Source organism: Acomys russatus, chromosome 1 (genome assembly GCF_903995435.1).
Source record: "Acomys russatus chromosome 1, mAcoRus1.1, whole genome shotgun sequence".
Taxonomy (NCBI): Eukaryota; Metazoa; Chordata; class Mammalia; order Rodentia; family Muridae; genus Acomys; species Acomys russatus.
Window position 1 is genome coordinate 19,703,917 of NC_067137.1, and position 20,341 is coordinate 19,724,257.

General features: G+C 45.9%; 1 protein-coding gene across 1 annotated transcript in view; it reads left to right on the forward strand.

Annotated features, from left to right (window-relative positions):
* Positions 1–20,341, forward strand: part of Xdh (xanthine dehydrogenase) — a 65,152-nt gene that overhangs the window by 38,020 nt on the left and 6,791 nt on the right. The window contains exons 17-31 of the mRNA XM_051168508.1: positions 221–390; positions 2,241–2,364; positions 4,612–4,731; positions 5,562–5,658; positions 6,763–6,887; positions 7,643–7,776; positions 8,193–8,280; positions 8,366–8,452; positions 13,742–13,933; positions 14,088–14,233; positions 15,083–15,164; positions 15,723–15,818; positions 16,407–16,535; positions 17,121–17,195; positions 18,526–18,578. Coding sequence (XP_051024465.1) covers positions 221–390; positions 2,241–2,364; positions 4,612–4,731; positions 5,562–5,658; positions 6,763–6,887; positions 7,643–7,776; positions 8,193–8,280; positions 8,366–8,452; positions 13,742–13,933; positions 14,088–14,233; positions 15,083–15,164; positions 15,723–15,818; positions 16,407–16,535; positions 17,121–17,195; positions 18,526–18,578 — 1,718 coding nt within the window. The remainder of the gene's footprint in view (positions 1–220; positions 391–2,240; positions 2,365–4,611; positions 4,732–5,561; positions 5,659–6,762; positions 6,888–7,642; positions 7,777–8,192; positions 8,281–8,365; positions 8,453–13,741; positions 13,934–14,087; positions 14,234–15,082; positions 15,165–15,722; positions 15,819–16,406; positions 16,536–17,120; positions 17,196–18,525; positions 18,579–20,341) is intronic.

Sequence of the window (20,341 nt, forward strand, 5' to 3'; positions counted from 1 at the left end):
ACTGTATGAATACAGTACAATTGGGTTTGAAGCTAATGCATATTTAAGTTCTTTGGTTGTTTCTTGATATATTTGCACTATGATTAAGTGACTTCTTATGTGGCCCTCTGTGTCCTTTACCCTAGAGCTATCTGGCTCTCCCTAGTTCCCAGCAGCCCCTTGGCCCTATAGAGGAACTGTCCTCAGAAACTCAGCCTGACTGGTGGCCATATTGTTTCAGGAGGTGCCCAAGGATCAGTCTGTGGAGGACATGGTGGGCCGGCCCCTGCCTCACCTGGCTGCAGACATGCAGGCATCGGGGGAAGCTGTATACTGCGATGACATCCCCCGCTATGAGAACGAGCTGTCTCTCAGGCTGGTCACCAGCACCCGGGCCCATGCTAAGATCACGTGAGTGTTGCTTTCCAGGGAGCCAGTGAGAAACATGATCTCAGGAGGTGGAGATGCCAAGTAACGAGGTCCCTCAAGAACTCCTAGGCAGCAAGTCCTCTCAGATGCATCAGAGAACAGCAGAGAAGAATTCGGACTCCACGCACGGTGCCTGAAGTTCTCTTGGGGCAAGAGGATGGAAGTTAAGCAGGGAATGTTGAGTGTAGGTGGCAGGCTCCCAACAGGGTCGGGGAAGGCTTACATTCACATCTGAGCGTATGCAGAACGTCAGCAGAATGCTGGACAATGCCACAGGAAGGAACACAGTCTTAGCCCACAAAGCTGGCATTGGATCTTGGCAGAGCGACTGGGTGGGCGTAGCTGCCGACACCCGTATCTGCCCTGAAGTTTTGGTTTCCCTACCTATAACTGGGTGTTCGTGAGGGTCCCTGAATGTGTCCACACAGCACCTAGCAGAGAACAGCCACCCATACCTGTTAGATGCTAAGAACCAGAAAAGTAAGTGTCACCACTATAGCAACGCAGTGGTGAGCATAGTGCTTAACACTCAACGCGATGCTCGGTGCCGGCTACCCAGTTTCACGCACTTTCCATATGCTGCCTCATTTATTCTTTGAAGCAACTGTACACGCAGGTGCAGCAGAGTAACTAAAGCACAGGCAGGAGGCGCTGCTTGCTCCAGATGATATGATTGACAGGTGGTAGGGACTGTGTTTGAGGCAGGGTAGCATTTGACGCTGGGCCATGACACCTCTGGATGTTTAAAGCCAGAGGCTGAGCTTCATCTTCTGGTGGCACTGGACACAGAGCTGGAGGCTGGGCAGAAAAGCCAGGAATAGCTCTTTTTGAGGGCCCTGCCTCAGGGCTAATCCAGGCATCTCTGATAGTCTCCCCGCCAACCCCTCCCAACTAGATAAAAAATGCCTAATAAGGTAATCGACTTTTCTAGGCCTTGGGGGGAAGTGGGGCCGGGGAGGTGTTTGTTTCAGCTACCTAGGACCAGGGGTGAATCTTTGCTTGGTCCTTGCCTGGAGCCGAGGTTAACAGTGTCATGACTCATACTGTCTACATTCCAGCAAGTTCCTCCGCATCAGTGTGTGAATGAGTGGGTTGGTAGGGTGGCAGCTTCGCTGCCTGGGATCATCATCACTTTCCTTGGCTCCAATCCCAGATATGTTGCTTTCTGGTTGGTTGACTTACGTGACTCCTTAACTGTAACACTGAGGTAATGGTAATTATGTTTTATTGTTTACGTTTTTTGTTTTGTTTTGTTTTCTTTTAAACGAAGATTAACTGTTTGGAAGATGATTCTTTCAAGGTACTTTCTAGAGCTTTCCACAAGCTCCCTCTTGCTCTGTAGTCAGCTAGGCTTGGTCAACTCCAGCATCCTCCTCCTAAGTCCAGACTGTCTAATTGTGTCTAGGATGCCCTGCTATATTGGCACAGCACTACTAATGTATGGAGAGGAATTGATCTATGAGCAGATATTCAGGCCACTGTATCCATGGCATAGCAAAGGCCCTAAAGTGCTGGTTGCAGTGAGATCTATTTTAATCAGAACCCCACCCCACCCCCAGAGTTATTGCTGGCAGAGTTATTAGACCTGGCTCCCTGTACTCAGAGGGCAGACCAGGACCAGCATCTGACCCAGGGAGACAGCAGCATTTGACACAACAGCTTCTCCGTGGAAGGCATCTAACCACCACTCTCAGAACAGGATGGAAATGAGTTAGAATCTAACTGTGAAGAAGATAGAGATGTCTCATTAAGTGAGCCAGGCTATCCAAGCTGAACCATGTGCCTCCTGACCCAGCTTGCTGACCTGGCCCCACACTCTGCTCCTTCTCCAGGTCCATAGACACTTCAGAAGCCAAGAAGGTGCCAGGGTTTGTTTGCTTCCTCACCGCAGAGGATGTTCCTAACAGCAACATAACCGGCCTTTTCAACGATGAGACGGTCTTTGCGAAGGATAAGGTATATTTGGACCCATTATTAGAAATAACTGGAATAAATATCATGGTTTTAATTTGTGCTCATTGCTCCAGATTCCTAATCCTGTGTATAATGTGGCCATCATGTAATTGGCCAGCATTTGGTATAATTCACAAAGGGACAGAATGTGTTATTTGGTTATTTAATTGATGGCCACTGTTTTTGCATACTAGGAGACTCCGTGCCAAAATGGCAGGAGAAAAAGGCTGGTGATCGTATGTGCATTAACAACCAGGACTCTTTATACAGCGTTACACACCTTTATTGAAAGGAAAAGAATATATTAAATAAGCTAACTAGAGGTGAGATCATAATCCCACCATTAGGTGTAGACAGCCCACTTTCATGAGAGTTTATTTGCTGATTTCAACTGTATGAAAATCTGCAATTACAGAGTCTCCAAGCCCTGAAGATAGTTGCTATGAAACTCCCCCCCATTTTTTGTTTGTTGGTTGGTTTTTGCTTTTGTTGTTGTTGTTGTTGTTTTTTGTTTTTGTTTTTTTTTTTTTTCTTTTTGGCACAAGGTTTCTCTATGTATCCTTGGCTATCCTGGCCTCACTTTGTAGACCAGGCTGGCCTCAAACTCACAGAGATCCGCCTGCCTCTGCCTTCTGAGTGGAGTGCTGGGATTAACGGTGTGTGCCACCACGCCCGGCTGGCCACGAAACTTCTTATGCTTCACCCACAGCATAGTTTCCAGATGGTCATTTTATAATTCCAATACTGATTAAAGGTTGCAAATTAGGTTCGAGTAGGTGTTGCCAAAGGCTAATCACCTTTTTAAATATTAATGTGAAGGTGAAGCAAAGAGCAAAATCCTGCAAACACAAGGACGCCAAAGGCATTTACAGAGGACATTTGTAAAGGGTTTATTACAGAACAAATTACCTTGTTAATGTCTAGAAGAACAAATTACCTTATCAATGTCTACAGCCCCAGGAGTGTTGCTAGCATTTTAGTTAGGGAGAGTCAACTAGGTGTAAGCAGATCAATACTGCAGAACCAGTTAGGTCAATACTTTTTGGTCTTTTGGAGAGCACTTCCAGAGGCTTGCAGGCCGAATATTGGCTGGTGTTGATAGAAGCCTTGCATCACAACATGATAAGCTATAGAATAAATTTTCACTTATTTTCTGGTGGGCATACGATTAGAATTACCCCTGAAAGAGGTCCCCTACAAGTTCAGTAGAAGATGGCTCAGTCTTTCATGTGCTTGTTGCAGAACCATGAAGACCCGGCACACCCCCAGCACCCATGTAAATTAGGAGCTGTCATGGCACACATATGTAGTCTCGCCAGGCAGATCCCTAAAGCTCACCGGCTAGTCAGTTTAGCCAATCGCTCAGCTCCAGAGTGAGTGAGAGAGCCTGTCTCAAAAATAAGGTGTAGAACAACCGAAGAAGACACCTGACGCCGACCTCCGACCTCCTCAAGCATGTGCACACAAATCCACATGAACATTTACAAGCACATATAGCAGTTTTAAGGGACTGGGCTATTAAAAGGAAGCAGCAATCATTATAAATAGAAAAACAGGTGTAATCACGTCTCAACCAGCATTTGTGATTTACAGCTTTGGAGCGTGTAGACCAGCGGCTCTCAGCCTTCCTAATGCTGTGACCCTTTAAAACAGCTCCTCATGTTGTGGTGACCCTCCCCCAACCATAGGATTATTTCTTGATTCATACCTGTAATTTTGCTACTGTTATTAATTGTAATGTAAGTATCTGAAGTACAGGGTATCTGATATGCAGCCCCCAAAGGGGTTATGACTGACTCACAGGGTGAGAACCGCTGACCTAGATGAAGTTATAAGATGTGAATGTGGACTTTAAGCCATCTCTCTCCAGCACCCTAGGTTGTTGGAACATTCTGGCACTGACAAACAGTTGCTGGGGCCATGCCTCCCATTTGCCTCAGGGCAGCTGAGGAGAATCCTTGTCCACTTCTCAATAGACTACCAGATTGAAAATACAAGAATGGGGCATGGAGCTGAAACCTCTTCTTAACCTGGTGCCCGTGATCTCTATGGCTTCTTCCTGCTGTACTGACTAAATTCACCTCAAGGAGGCTCATGGCCTCAGTAGGGTCAGGAAACGAAAGGCCTGAAGGCCTTCTTAAAATGTGCCCTGACCAAAGGGTGGGGACCGCCTCGTCCTTTTTAGAATGTCCATAAAGATTTGCTTCCCGAGGAACTGTACGGTCTTTAGCAGCTGGTGTCTGCTCCTAGGTCACTTGTGTGGGGCACATCATTGGTGCTGTGGTCGCCGACACCCCGGAACATGCCGAGAGAGCTGCTAAAAAGATAACGATTGCCTATGAAGACCTTCCAGCCATCATCACAATCGAGGTAACTGAGAAATGGGGTACTCCTGGGGAGGTGTGAGCTCCTATCCCCCAAGGCATTCCTTTGGAGAAGCCTCTAACAAAGAAGCTGTCCTTCCATCTGAGCAGCCTACCAGTGACAGCCAGCCTCCCTCGGTTCTGCTTAAATGACTTTGATTAACAATTGTGCACAAGCACAGCGTAGCCTGCAGACACCCAGTCTTTCACTTTCAGTGCCGTACTCAAGTCACATGCGCTATGCAACATTACACTTAAAAACAGGGTTCGTGCTCAATGACTTTGCCTAACTGTAGGCTAATACAGGTTTCCCGAGTTTAAGATCAGCTACTTGAGGCTATCCTATTCACTCAGTGTGTTAGGTACATTGAATCATTAGTAAATAGTATTTTCATTAATGATAGATTTATTGGAGTGTAGCCCTATTGTAAGTTTCTGTGCATGTTCTAGGGCATCTATAAGTGGGTTTTACAATTCCTGTCAGCCCTAGAGTTTAATCTGTGCTCTAAAACACCTTTACCTTTCATGACCCTGGATTCAGTCCACTAATGGGCAAACCGAGCTCTTCACTTCCCACATTTCAGCTGCCATTGGTTCCGTTTGGGGTTCTTTGCTTTCCTGGAATACTCAGAGCTGTCCATGTCTCAGCACCAAGGGGGTGAACAGAGCACGGTTCCCCAAGCTCCGGTAGAGCGTCCATTAGGGTATGAATGAACCCACAGAGGTGCATTTGTGAGGAGAGAGAGGCAGCAGTTCAGAAAGCCCCTCTCTTCCTGGCCAGAGTCACCTTCCTCCCTGGAAAGCCACGTTCCTAAAGCTTCTTTTTTTGACCCTCAGGATGCTATAAAGAACAACTCCTTTTATGGCCCTGAGATAAAAATTGAGAAAGGAGATCTCAAGAAAGGCTTTTCTGAAGCAGACAACGTTGTCTCAGGTATAGTGTCACCATGTGGCAGAGGGGGTGGGGACACGGGCCTGTGAATTACATTCTAGAGATACACGTGGAGCCCTGGAGAAGGGACGTGATTGACAGCGTGGTATTTGGTATCAAGCTGTAGGCAGTAGCAGGGATGGGGCGTCCCCCATTTTGATCTCCATTCTCCCATCTCTGGGCCGGATATAACTAGGTGCTCCTACATTATGCCTTTGGAAGGCGCTGTTACAAGTACAGTGGCTACAGATGTTGTCCAGCTCTGGGACAAATTTCCCACTCTCTCCAGATGCCGGAGGATGCTTCTGTGAGCTTCTGTGCCTGAACTCTAACTGTATGAACCAGGTCCACAGCTCCCAGCCCAGGCCCCCTGGGAATAGCTTTCTACGTTGACCCTTGGGCTGTGCTAAGTCACTAGTAGGCTAAATCAATCTCTAACAGGACTGACTGCTTCCATTCTGAAAGGCACTCACGTTTCCAATCAGGTTGGCCAATTTCTTTTCGTTTCTTTTCCACTTTTTCTAAAACTTCACAATGATCATTTTAGAAATCCCAGATGCCCAGTGGCTGCAGTGAGAAGACTGTGCCAGGTGTATTTAACGCTATTCTGGCTTCTTTGATGGGAGGAGGGTTGGAGGAGCAGATGCAACTCAGAGTGCTAACACTTTAAGGCCCTTTCATATCCCATCGGTCACCAGTTGCTGTGACAAAACACGGATCAGAAGCATCTTGGGAGGAAAGGGATTATCTGGATTGCCGGCTCCAGTCCAAGCCAAGGCGAGAACCTGGAGGCAGGAACTGAGCAAGGAGGAATGCTGCTACCTGGCATGCTTCCTTTGGCTTGCTCAGCTACCTTCTTTATAAAACCCAAAGCCTGCCTGCCCAAGCTCAGCACTGCTCACAGTGGTGGTAGGCCCTCCTCCATCAATTAGCAATGAGGAAAATGCCCCACAGACACCTCTACAAGACAACCTGATGGAGACAGTTCTTCAGTTGAAGTTCCCTCCTCCCAGATGGGTCAAGCTGACAAGCGATATTAATCACCAGTGTGCAGGCATTCCCCCTTACAGATCTGGGCTCATCAGGGCTCTCTCATTGCTTCCCCAGGAGAACTGTATATCGGCGGCCAGGAACACTTCTACCTGGAGACTAATTGCACCATCGCTGTACCAAAAGGAGAGGCAGGCGAGATGGAGCTCTTTGTGGGCACGCAGAACACCATGAAAACCCAGGTCAGCTCAAAGCAGTGGTGGCAGTGACAAGAGGGCTGAAGGAGTAAGAGGGCAGGGCAGGAAAAAGGAAGAAGTAGATATGAGCTACAGATCCTAAAAGGGACATGACCCTTGAAACCAGACCCTGTTGCCACCAAGGTGGCATTGCACTTGTCACTTAACTTTTTCTGCTTCGGCTTTCTCATACTTGCTAGTGTTATTGCATGAATTCGATGCATTTAAGTACTTGTGTTAGAATCTATTAAACCTTCATTTTTTCTTTTTTATCATTTTGATGCTACGTGGCCAAAGCATATGAAGGCATATCCCACCTAAATATCTCATCTTTTAAGTATGAGACCAAATAATAACTATAGAGACCACTAACTTAGCAGCCACAGCTAGATTTTTTTTCTCGACTACCTGTAACACTGTACCGGTTGTCAGGAGTTTTGGTATCTGCTCCTGCCATTCTGACCTAAAAGCCCTGGCCATATGAGATGACTTTTGTTTTTTTCCCTTCTGAAAGAATGCTGCTATCTTGCCCTTCTGGTTAAAAATATGTCTCTGAGTTGCCTGAATTCAGTCTGTGGTGACCAGTGACTGCAGGACCCTGGCACCAGCCAGCTTGGGGAAATGAGGGGACTCTTCACCCCAGAAATTCCAGAATTCATAGTAGTGCTTAGGCTCAGACATGTTGGGCAGGTTGAGGTCAGGCCTGGAAAAAATCCAGAGGGTACATCAATGCAAGCGTTTTTTCCCCCCCTTTTGCACAGAGCTTTGTAGCGAAAATGTTGGGCGTTCCAGACAACCGGATCCTAGTCCGAGTGAAGAGAATGGGAGGAGGCTTTGGCGGGAAGGAGACACGGAGCACTGTGCTGTCCACAGCGGTGGCCTTGGCTGCATACAAGTGAGTCCCGAGGCCCCCTCTCCTACCACAGTGAGATCAGCAGAGACAGAATAGTGCCAGCTAGATCAGGAAGGCCGTCTAGTTTCTCCCTCTGTTGAAAGTAATTGTCCCTTCTTTGATTTCTCAGTTTTCTGTGTTTCGAACCCTTGAACATAATGGCAAGGGTAACCTCACTATTTTCTTTGCATGTTGTATCCACGCCTTATTTTCCTGAACTGTTTGTAAACACCCCAGGAGTAAGATGAGGGCTTGCAGCCTGGCATCCCCAGTGTGTCGTTCAGCACAGCACCTCCACTGAAAAGCTTAGTGCACAGACAGAAAGGAAGTCCTCCTTACTGCACCCTTGAGACTCACAGGGCTAGACTGTGGAAGGCTCACAGGTTTCTAACCCTCTTGGTCCTCCACCGCCACCCCAGGACAGGCCGCCCTGTACGCTGCATGCTGGACCGTGATGAGGACATGCTGATAACTGGTGGCAGACATCCCTTCCTGGCTAAATACAAGGTTCTTGATCTTTTTTGTTTCCTTGGGTGGTGGATCAGAGCTGGACAGGTGTGGGTGCTATTGAGAATGACCCTCCTTTTATCAGGTTGGCTTCATGAAGACGGGGAAAATAGTGGCTCTGGAGGTGACTCATTTCAGCAATGGCGGCAACACTGAGGATCTCTCTCGAAGTGTAAGTAGGATCAACCTACTGCTAGGGTTGACTGGGAGGCCGAGGGCATTCCCTGCAGTCTGTTGGCCTCTCTACACATAATTTTGTATAGCCACCTAACTACTTGCTCCTTACTTTCAGCGTCCCACCCTTGTAATCTCTGAGCAGAGAGTGGTCGTATTTTACACACACACACACACACACACAGACACACACACACACACTCTCTCTCTCTCTCTAACATATAATATCTATAATATATTATTATACACACACACACATATGATTAGAAGCCCACACTTCCTGTTCAAGATACTTTGCCATGCCAGCCATGTCATATTTACATCTTTACATGTGTGCATATGCGTGTATGACAAATGTATGCAATATTTGTTGGTAAAATAAAATCTTTGAACAAATTAAATTCAGAGACCTTAAATGATCAAAGAACACTTCACCAATCAGTGGGCGCTCAAAAACTGGGGCTCAGCGATGTGGGTGGGGGGAGGCATTTGTGGGGCAGAAAAGGGAAGCGTAGTATCGAAATGGCAAGCATCTTGGTGTTTGCGTCATTTGAGTGTAGCTTGATTTCTTAGCTACCTACTTGTAAGTGGTGATGGCTGCCGGATGACATGGCACTATTTGTTACTAATGTAAAGTATACCCAGTTTGGGAACCCAGTTAGGTTGTGGGTTATATTCCAGCACAGAGGCAACCTCTGACAAAATTCAGTTGTATTTAATAACACATACAGCAAGCATTTATCTTCTCACAGTTCCAGAGGCCAGAAGTGTAAAGTCAAAGTGTCTGTAGGGCCACCCTCCTGGGAGCTCTGGGGAGCATCCTTTGTTTGTCTTTTCCAGTGGGCGGGGCCTTGTCTTGTCCTGTCCCTCCAATTTCGTTATCTGCTCCATAGCACCCTATTTGTCTTTCTGTACCCACCCATCTCTGCCTTCTCTTTTAGAGAGAGGTGATTGTGTTTCCAGTCCACCCCAGTGATCCAGGATAAGCCACTTCCCTCAGGGTTCTTAACTTTATGGGACCTGCAGCCATTTAAGGTAGTCCCAGTGAATCAGAGGTGAATGTATCTTTGGGGGGGGGGTTGTTTTCTTTCTCCCGCAAGCAGCATGTTCTGTAGATGTCCCATGGCTGCTGCCGCCCTGTGCTGAGTTCTTCCACCTCCTCCCAGGTTTTCCGTCTAGTTTCTCTGTTGATTTTGAAAAGGGGGCATTGGATCCTCCTATTGTGAGGCTTTTCCTGCGTCTTCCTCCAGCTCTACTGGTCTTTATTTCCTGTGTTTGTCATCTCTGTTGTTTGAGATAAAAACCAAATAGTGCTCTAAGTCTTTGGGGGGAAAACTGACATGTTGTCATTGTATAATCTCTCTTTTTCTAACAGTTTGCTCAAAAGTCTCCTTTATCTGATGTTACTAAAATATCTTTTGTTCCTTTTGTTTAATATTTACATATAATTTTTGTTTTCAACCCACCTATATTATTATTTTTGAGGTGAATTTTTCTATTTTTTGGTATTTTAAAAAATTTATTTTATTAATTTATTCAGATTACATCTCAATTGTTATCCCATCACTTGTATCTTCCCGTTCCTCCCTCCCTCCCTCCCGCTTTCACCCTATTCCCCTCCCCTAGGTCTAAGACCAAGGGGGACCTCCTCCCCCATTATATGGTCACAGGCTATCAAGTCTCATCTTGGTAGCCTGCTTATTCTTTCTCTGAGTGCCACCAGGCCTCCCCACCAAGGGGAAGTGGTCAAACATGGGGCACCAGAGTTCATGTCAGAGTCAGTCCCTGCTCTCCACATAACTGTGGATCAAAGTAGGGGTTCGACATTTATTGCTTGTATTGTCCTTGGTTAGTGCAGTAGTTTGAGCAGATCCCCCTAGGCCCAGATCCTTTGAGGTGAATGTTTCAAAGACGTGTAGTTAGGTCATATTTTTAAATGTACTGTGTTAGTCTCTGTTTTTTATTTCTATTTCATGATGATGATGATGATGATGATGATGATGTGTGTGTGTGTGTGTGTATGTGAGTGTGTGTGTGTGTGTGTGTGTGTGTGTGTGTGTGTGTGTGTGAGTGTGCTTGCATGAGTGCATGTGTACCAGCTGTGCGTAGGTGCCGGTGGAGGCCAGGAGAGGGTTTCAGGTCTCCTGGAACTGGAGTTAGAGATGGTTGTGAGCTGCCTTGTAGGTACTGGGAACCGAACCCTGTTCTTCTTTCTTCATTTGAACTAGCTTTCTTGGATACCCCCCTGACAAGGGTGCTGGGACACTCACTGCATTGTAGCCTCATGTAGTCTCTATAATTATTAACATTTCTAGATTGCTTGATCTTGATAAAGATTTGAGGTCTAGGAGGTATAAAAAAGAAAAAAACCTCAAACCTCTAAACCCTAGAACTCCTCACCACACCGTTTCATGCTTCCTGAGGACTGCAGTGTGCCTGCCAGTTTCCGTTCCCTTTCGAGAATATTTTGTATTGTTATTGACTTAGAACATATCTATCATCTGTCTGTCTATCTATCTATGTCTATCTCTGTCTATCATATATCTATCTACCCAACTATTTATCTATCTATCATTTATCTATCACTCTGTCATCATCTATCTATATTTATCATCTATCTATCCATCTATCTATCATCTATCTATGTATCTTTACCTATCTCTATCATCCTTTATCTATAATCTACCTATATTTATCATCTATCATCTATTTATTATGTATGTATGTATCTATCTGTCATCCTAATGGAGTTGGCTGGAATGGGAGAAGTCCTTATACCGTATATCAATGCTGGGTATCTTCTCCCAGAGTAAAACCCTGAGTAATGTCAATCATGCTCCTTGGGTATTTTTGTACTTAGCTTCTGCTGAGTCTCCTTCAGGCATATAAATGGATAGGATACGACCAGCAGCAGCAGTGTGCACTCTTCACTGTTGTACAGCTTTGGCACACGAGCTTAGAATAATTAAATGTTCAAATAAAATAAACTAATATGGCCATAAAGATAGTTCAGTGGGCAAAGGTGGTTGGCACCAAGCCTGGTGAGTCAAGTCTGATCCTGGAACCCACATGGTGGGAGACTCTCCCAAGTTGCCCTTTGACCTGTTTGCACACGCTGTGACATACCCACTCAAGTAAACCAGCAACTGTAACTTAAAAAGAAAAAAAGAAAAAAAAATGAATAGATGCCAGAGGGTGAAATAAAAATCATCTGTGAGACTTATCCAATTTAGCTTTCTGGAAGTCATTTTTAAAGTTATCATCCACATTTTATGACCAGACTAGTTATATGTGTGTAGGTTCCTAGTGTTTAAGGTAACATTTCAGAAAAAGCAGTTTCCTGTTGTTCCCTTTGGATCCTTCTCACTGCTAGAAGCTAATTAGTTAAGTTAGAAAACTTTACCTTCTGGACCTACTATTACAACTGCTCAAAACAGGAAGCATTCCTACCATTCTCACCACGTGCAACATACTTTGGTGTTTTGGAGTAAATCAGGTTGACAAACATGCAGTAGTTATCCCCAAAGGTCGTAAAAACATGTAATTCAATCCCATAAATATATTTTGAGTACCTACCTAGCTCTAGGCAGCAGTGTCAAGAGACTATGGCATTGTGTCTGCCCTGAAGAAACACAACAGTTAGGAGAAACAGAGAAAGAGAAGAATGAAGGAAGAGAGGAAGGAAAGAAGGAAAAATAAAGGAAGGAAAGAGTTGATAGAATTGTAAAATGGAGCAAAAATGAACTTGAGACAGAGGGACATGAAAAGCAATTTATTTACGAGAAGCAGAACTTCACTTGGGGAAAAGAACTTGAACCAAAGTGAAACCAACAAGCAACAGCAATGAAAACAGGAGCATTTGTCTTTTCAGGAAGACAGGATGTTATAAACAGAGAGCAGCATGCGTAACACAGAATAGCTCAGGATGAAATGAGCTCTGATGAATTAAAACTATAAGAGAGGTTGAAAGAAACCTGATGGAAAACACTGTGGGAGGAGAAAAAAAAAAAAAAAATACAAGAAAAGTCAAGGACCAGTCCAGGAGGTCCAACTAATTGACACTTCAGAAAACAAAGAGTAAGAATAAACAGTGGAAAAGGCAATCAAGAAACAATTAAAAAATAAATACCCAAGCTAATGGACACAGATTCTGAGATTAAAAGAGAGCACGCAAGCCTGGCGTGGTGGCGCATGCCTGTAATCCCAGCACTCGGGAGGCTGAGTCAGGCGGATCACTGTGAGTTCGAGGCCAGCCTGGTCTACAAAGTGACTCCAGGACAGCCAAGGCTAACACAGAGAGACCTTGTCTCAAAAAACAAAAACAAAAACAAACAAACAAAAAGAGAGCACGCAGAACAAGCAAGATAGAGGAAAATAGACTCATCCTGAAAGTTAGAAATCTGGAGACTGAATTTTAGAGTCTTTAGGAAGGTGAAAACACAGCTCTTTTTATATTGAAAAGTGTTGCTGGGGCGATGGTGGCGCACACCTTTAATCCCAGCACTCAGCAGGCGGATCACTGTGAGTTTGAGACCAGCCTGGTCTACAAAGCGAGTCCAGGACAGCCAAGGCTACACAGAGAAACCCTGTCTTAGAAAAAAAAAAAAAAAGAAAGAAAGAAAGAAAAGTGTTTGTTGTTCTTTAGTATTAGGGTACTAGAACATAGCAGCAAAATGCTTTCAAAATATGGCAGGAAATTAATAAATTTACAAAGCAGGATTCTATTCAGAGCCAGTTATGGTTGAGAACACAGAAAATACATAAACCACTCTTTTTTAAAAATTAAAATATAGATACATCATTTCTCTTTGTTTCCTCCAATCCCTCCCATATAAACTCTTGTGCGTGCACTCTCTCTCTCAAATCCATAGCCTCTTTGAAAATATATTGTTACAGACAGACAGAAACACACTCACACACACACACACACACACACACACACACACACACACACACACACACACACCAAAAAAATCTTTAAAAGAAAACAAATTCACAAAGGACCAAAAAGGAAAAAGAAAATCACCTTGGTATTTTTAAAAGAGGTAAACAGTCCATTTCAACTGGAGTTCCCTAGAGAATCCTGGGACGGGTTCTCATGTGAAGAGCTGGGCTGGGGACCTTCATAGGTGGGTAAGTTGTCCTGGGGGAGAAATAGCATGGGCCCGGAGTAGAGAAGTCCACAGCTGCCCTAGGGAAGACAGGCTTGAGTACACTTCCTGTGCTGACTTGCGAAGGGAATCAATGGATTTCCCAGTCCTACCTGTTTTGGTTTCCTCTGCCTCAGATAATGGAACGAGCTCTGTTCCACATGGACAACGCCTACAAGATCCCCAACATTCGGGGCACTGGGAGGATTTGTAAAACCAATCTGCCCTCCAACACAGCCTTCCGAGGCTTCGGGGGTCCTCAGGGAATGCTGATTGCGGAGCACTGGATGAGCGAGGTTGCAGTGACCTGTGGGCTGCCTGCAGAGGAGGTGAGCTGGCCTAACAGTGGGTGAGCTTGTCTGGGGTTGGGAGGGCGGTGGAAAGTGACTCTTAACCTGGGGCATCTCTGGGGCAGGGTGTATAATCAGGCATTACACAGGGACCCAGAAGCTGACAAGATCTAACATCTCTCTTCTTGGAAAGGTACGAAGGAAAAACATGTACAAAGAAGGGGACCTGACTCACTTCAATCAGAAGCTGGAGGGATTCACCTTGCCCAGGTGCTGGGATGAGTGCCTAGCGAGCTCTCAGTATCTCGCTCGCAAGATGGAAGTGGAGAAGTTCAACAGGTAAGCGCAGGGTGGGGAGTCTACTGTAAGCATGTGCTGCCGCTTTGCTGTGGTCCAGCCTTTCTGCTGATCCCCAGATAACGAGCTGATAGTTTAATGGACAACTTAATATCTGGTGATGATCTTAGGCCAGGACCAAGGAACCTCCAGCTTTTGCTCAACATTGGGGCCATCAATTGAGACTCCTCTGCACCCACATGTGTGCTTCCTGAGAGTACTGCATTATTGAGAGCATTAGTTGGAAACCAAAAACACCGCAGCTGTGTGCCTATCTTTGAAATCAGCAAATGCGGCTGACCTTGGCAGTCATTACATTTCTCTGAAGTGGGCGTCAGTTAATTCATCTGTAAAGTGGGGTGCTTATATTGGCTCTTTTTTCTTCACTGAATTATTTATTTATTTATTTTTAACAAATAGAGAAAGCATCATTATCTTCCTCCTGAGGACAAGGACAGTTGAAGGCCATTGTAGCACACTGTGTAAATGCAAATCCTACCTAGGCAAGAGTTTGATGGTACTATGAAGTCTGTGCCACCTGCACTGGAAGACCAGGGACCTAGATTCCCATCTCTCTCATTTGTGTCTATCCTGCTGAGGCAAAATTCATGTATGACAGTGACTGTGTAAGTGGCCCCAATAATGTCCTGTTTTGATTTAATACAAAGATGTTAACTGAAATATACCCAACTAGACCTAAGTACATATTCTATAAGAAGATTCTTTTTAGCCCAGGTCTGGTAGCACACATTTTTAATCCCAGTACTTGGGAGGCCACAGCAGGCAGATCTCTGTGAGCTCCAGGCGGAACAGATCCACAGGGTGAGGCATTGAATGTTCTTTGTACCCCAGGGAGAACTGTTGGAAAAAGAGAGGGCTATGCATAATCCCGACGAAGTTTGGAATCAGCTTCACGCTTCCTTTTTTGAACCAGGTAATTGCTTTCTATGATTTGCCACGTATAACTGAGACTTCATTCCACTGTGTCTGGTTATTTTGGACAAGAGGAACCCCTCGTCACTGGCAGCAGGCCTGACTAGGGCTCTCTCTGCTGGTGAAATAAAATTTGCATGTCCCCATTGGTGTATTATGTGAGGGAGCAGTGAGATGGGGCTCTGGGCTCAGCTTCTGGTTCTTGCCCTTTGATGCTCGACTTCTTCATTCTGTTTCTTCAGGTATAGCATAGGGACGGAGAGAAATGACCTATGTCCTTCTTAGGACAAGACATACCTACACACACACACACACACACACACACACACACACACACACACACACACGCACGCACACACGCACACACATAAACACACACACATTCCTGAAGGGCTACTTAATTAAATAACAAGGTTTATATTGTGCAATTTTTGCCTGGGTTTTTATATAAAACACGGCCGTGGCTTCTCTTCTTCTTGGGTTCTGTACCTTCCCTTTCAAAGCTTGAGCTGAGTCAGGATTTACTGGATGTCATGGCTGCCTTCTCCTCCTTCCTTAGGGAGGTGCGCTCATCCACGTGTACACTGATGGTTCGGTGCTGCTGACACACGGGGGCACAGAGATGGGTCAAGGCCTCCACACCAAGATGGTTCAGGTGAGAAGCCTGGGGACCGTGTCTGGGATGTCTGGTGTCCTGGATGATGCGTGGTGATGCTGGGCAGTGTGGTGTGTCAGGAGAAGCAACAGGCCTGAGAACACACTTACACACGGCCTTGGACAAGTCTGCTCCTCTCTTGGTTTGTTTCCTTATCTGTGCTAAAGGATCTGCAAGGACACGTCCATTACTGTTGTCCTGGGCTCTGAGCTCGCTCTATGGATGCAAACAGCTCATTTCCTGCATTCTGTAAGACCTCACAGGGGAGCTGGGCTAATGGTGCTGGGTTTCAGTCAGGATGTCTGCTTGGATCTTGAGGTTTTTCCAGACTTTAAAAAAAAAAAAAAAAAAAAAAACAACAAGAACCCAGTATTTGCTTAAAATGGGTTTATGGATGCCTTAGCCAACCAGACCCCACTAAAAAGTACTCCTTCAAACTCAGCCAGGTGAGACAACATTCCAGTCTCAATAGACTGGGCCTTACAAGATTGGTTCTTGCCTCTGTCAGTAGAACTGAACTTTGCCCTGGGAAGAAGCCAAGCTCCATGGTAACCTCTTTCCTAGAGGGTAATGTCTCCTTTGTTGCAGGTGGCCAGCCGAGCTCTGAAAATCCCCACCTCCAAGATTTATATCAGTGAGACAAGCACAAACACGGTACCCAACACCTCTCCTACGGCTGCCTCTGCCAGTGCTGACATCAACGGCCAAGCTGTTTATGTAAGTGAGGAGCCTAGGGGACCCTGAGCAGCTGAGCTTGGGCTCTGCGTTTGGGGGTCTCTAGAGGGCTCCTTGATGTTCTGGAATAGGCTCTTTGGCTGTGGTCGTGACCTCACTCTGCTGCCCAGGAGGATGCTAGTCCTCCATGTCCCCAGCTAATAGAGAAACTCAAGCATAACCATTTCCCTCAAAGCCAGGATAGTTGGATACAGAATGGGAAGGGGACTGGAAGGAAACCAGTGCCTTCTGGGAAAGGATGCTACCCAGGGTTGGAACTGGCCACAAGAAAATAGGCTAAAATTGATATTTGTCTATAGGGTCAGCTGGATCCCAGCTACTTGCTTCTTTCTCACGTGAGGGTTATACTCAAACAAGGAGCATGATGGGAGTCCTTCAGAAGTTCCCTCCCTGTCAGCCTGGGCGTGGCCTCAGGAGGGCTCTCCAGTCAAGGGCCAACAGTTGTCTACTATCAGGGTCACCTGGGTTGCTTTGAGGTAGCACCGCAGGCCCGTAGGTTGTAAAGGAGGCTTGCTGTCACCTGGTACAGAGGGCAGAACACTGACATGCCTGGTGGGGTTCCTTCAGGAAGCTTGTCAGACCATACTGAAAAGGCTGGAACCCTTCAAGAAAGAGAAACCCGAAGGCTCCTGGGAGGACTGGGTAAGTCTGAGATGATTCAACCTGGTTTTTTTTGTTTGTGTTTGTTTGTTTGTTTGCAAAGGAAGTACGCCAACTACAGCAGGGCTTCTAATCCCACCCAACACATGTAGGAGACGATGACCTCGTCACACACAAGCAGAAGGAGCTGTGGCTGAGACACAGGGCAGGGACAAGCTCATGCTGAGCCTCTTGATATAAGTCACTCGAGGAAACCTTTTGATCCAGAATCTTCACGTAGGTGGAGATTAGGATTCTGGCCTCCCCAAGCCTGAAAGGATAGATTGTCTGCCTTAAGCACTGCCACATGATGCCTTGGCTCACTCGGGCATGGATCCACACATATGTTCAGCAGGCCCAATGAGGTGTGTCTCCTTAAAGCTCCATGTCTCTGAGGGCCTCCCTGGCAGCTTCTCCTCTCACCCAACCTTTGAGTCTGAGGCAACTGAAATGCCATCTGTGTGAGAGAGAGATCTAGGTGTCCCATCAAATGCTAGGAGTGACAGAACAGAAAATGCCAATAAGAATGAGCCAAGCTGTCTGAATTCTAGACTAGATGTCTGCATGCAAAAAAATTCTGAGAGGTGTTGCATACCTGTAATCCTAGGTAGAGGCAGGGGGATTGTGAACTAGAGGCCAGCCTGAGCTATGTAGAAAGATACTGTCTCAAAAAGTTAAGGGGTAGAGATATAACTTGATGGGAGGACACTTACTTGGCATATGCAAGGCTCTAGGTTCAACCTCTAGCAGTGAAACACACACACATACACACACACACACACACACACACACACACACACACACACACTGGAAGGAACAAAATGAGACTGTATATGAACCATATGATAGCACAACCTTATGTCACCAAATGCAGAGGAAACTAGCTATTGTGTCACAGCTGCTCTCTTTTCATGTCCCACTTGAGCTTAACATCCCTTTCCACATTCACTGAATGAAGTACCATATGCATGAAGGACTGCTTACTTCTAGTTTAATTCTGGTAGCTTGCGCATTGGTTAGTCAGAACATTGTAATATTTTTTTATAACTGCCTTGACGATGATTTTCTTTCCTTGAACCTGCTGCTCTGGGCTTTGTCCTGTGCTACTGGCCACGTAGTCCAGTGTCCATTATGAGCAGATAACATCGATAAGTAACGCACAGTCACCAGTCTGTGCATTATATTATATGCCTAGAATGAATCCTAGGCCAAAAATTGTTTTCTCTAAGCTTTGGTTTTCTCATCTGAGATATGGGGACAATGAAAGCTTAGTGGTGGGTCAGGTCTTTAGAAAGCACAGTCGTCCCTTCCTGACAGCCACTGTCTTCCTCAGGTCATGGCTGCCTACACGAGTGCAGTGAGTTTGTCTGCTGCTGGATTTTATAAGTAAGTATGATCCTTCTCCTGCTTATTCCTGGGCACTGACAGGCCAGAATGCTGGCTAGCCCAGGGCCAGAAGGAAGCAGGTCCTAAAGCCCTTGTCATGTCAGTGGGACTCATGCTGTTTTTGAATGATACTTTGCTCCGTGCAGTTACCAAGTATATATGAGAGAGGAACAAAAGCAGAAACTGTTGTGTCAGAAGACTTCAGGCCCAGTCCAGGCCTCAGAGCACGCTGTTTCCTAAAAGAAAGACGAAGCTGTCCTGCATTCTGCAGGACATGGCACTTAGCTGTGCCATGACAGGTGTTTGGGCAACTTGTGTGTCTCCTTGTGCCAGGCACTGGGTCTCTTCATAGTGACTTTCCCTCAGGAGAACAGGAGGATTTAGAGTCTGTGATCTCCTTACAGGAGAGTAAGGTGGAGCTTTATTAGTGCAGCGACACATACAAGGGAACACACACATTCTACAGTCTTAAACTTGTCTCACAGTGTGATTAGCTAGAGACCCCTCCCATCCAAATTTGGAGTTACAAAAAGATATGATAATATTTACTGTCCTATTGCTATTATAAAAGGCCCTGATGAAAGCAATGTATGGGAGAAAAGGTTTAGCTCATAATTCTAGTTTATTTCATTGTTGTAGTCGCAGGAGTTCAAGCTACTGGGTCACAGTCAAGGGCAGAGAAGTGCATGCTTGCTTGCTTGCACTCATCTCACTTCCTTGCCTCATACAGGCAAGGGCCCAGCACGATGATGCTCACATTCAAAGTGGGTTTTATTCACTTCAGTGAACCCAACCAAGAAAGCCCCTCATTGATATGTCCATAGGCTAGACCAATCTAAACAGTCTCTCACTGAGGCTTTATCCAGGTGATTCCAGATTGTACCAAATTAACGATGAAAAAAACCACCAAATGTCCATTGTAAGTTTCTGGGAAATGTAATGGAAAGCTTTCCAAGTTTGTTTTAAAACGTGTTGAATGAATGTACGGATGTGAACTACACACATGCTACTTTTCTCTTTGCTGTAGAAAAGGCAAGTTGAGGAAGGAAGGGTTGATTTTGGCTCGGTCTGATTTACACAGCAAGGAAGCTGATGGCAGGAGTATGAGGCAGCTGGTCACATCACAGGACAAGTCCAGAGGCAGAGAGCCGCACACTGGTGTTCGGCTCACTTTTTCCATTTCCTTTTTATTTAGTCCTGGACTCCAGTCCATGGGCTAGCGCTGCCGTAGTCAGGGAGTGGCTTTCTGCCTCAGGTGAGCCTCTCTGTTTCCCGGGTAACTCTGCATCTAGTGTCAGGTTGTTGATGATGAAGATCGTCACCCCAGCAATCCTACAGAAATACAAACTCATACAGATTTCCTCCTACTCCCTCTGTGTTGGGGTAAATCCAGGGAGTGCAGGTAGGGTTTCTGAAGGACCACTGTCTTAGTTAGGGTTTTATGGCTGTGAAGAGACACCATGACCACAGCAACTCTTATAAAGGAGAACATTTAATTGGGGCTGGGTTACATACGTCCATTATCATCATGATGGGAAGCATGGCAGTGTGCAGGCAGACATGGTGCCAGGAGCTCTGAGAGCTCTACATGCTGATCCACAGGGAGCAGGAGACTGGTTCCACACTGGGCAGAGCTTGGGCATAGGAGCCCTCAAAGCCTGCCCCCACAGTGACACACTTCTTCCAACAAGGCCACACCCACTTTTAAAAGGCCACACCTCCTAATAGTGCCACTACCTATGGCCAAGCGTTCAAGCACACAA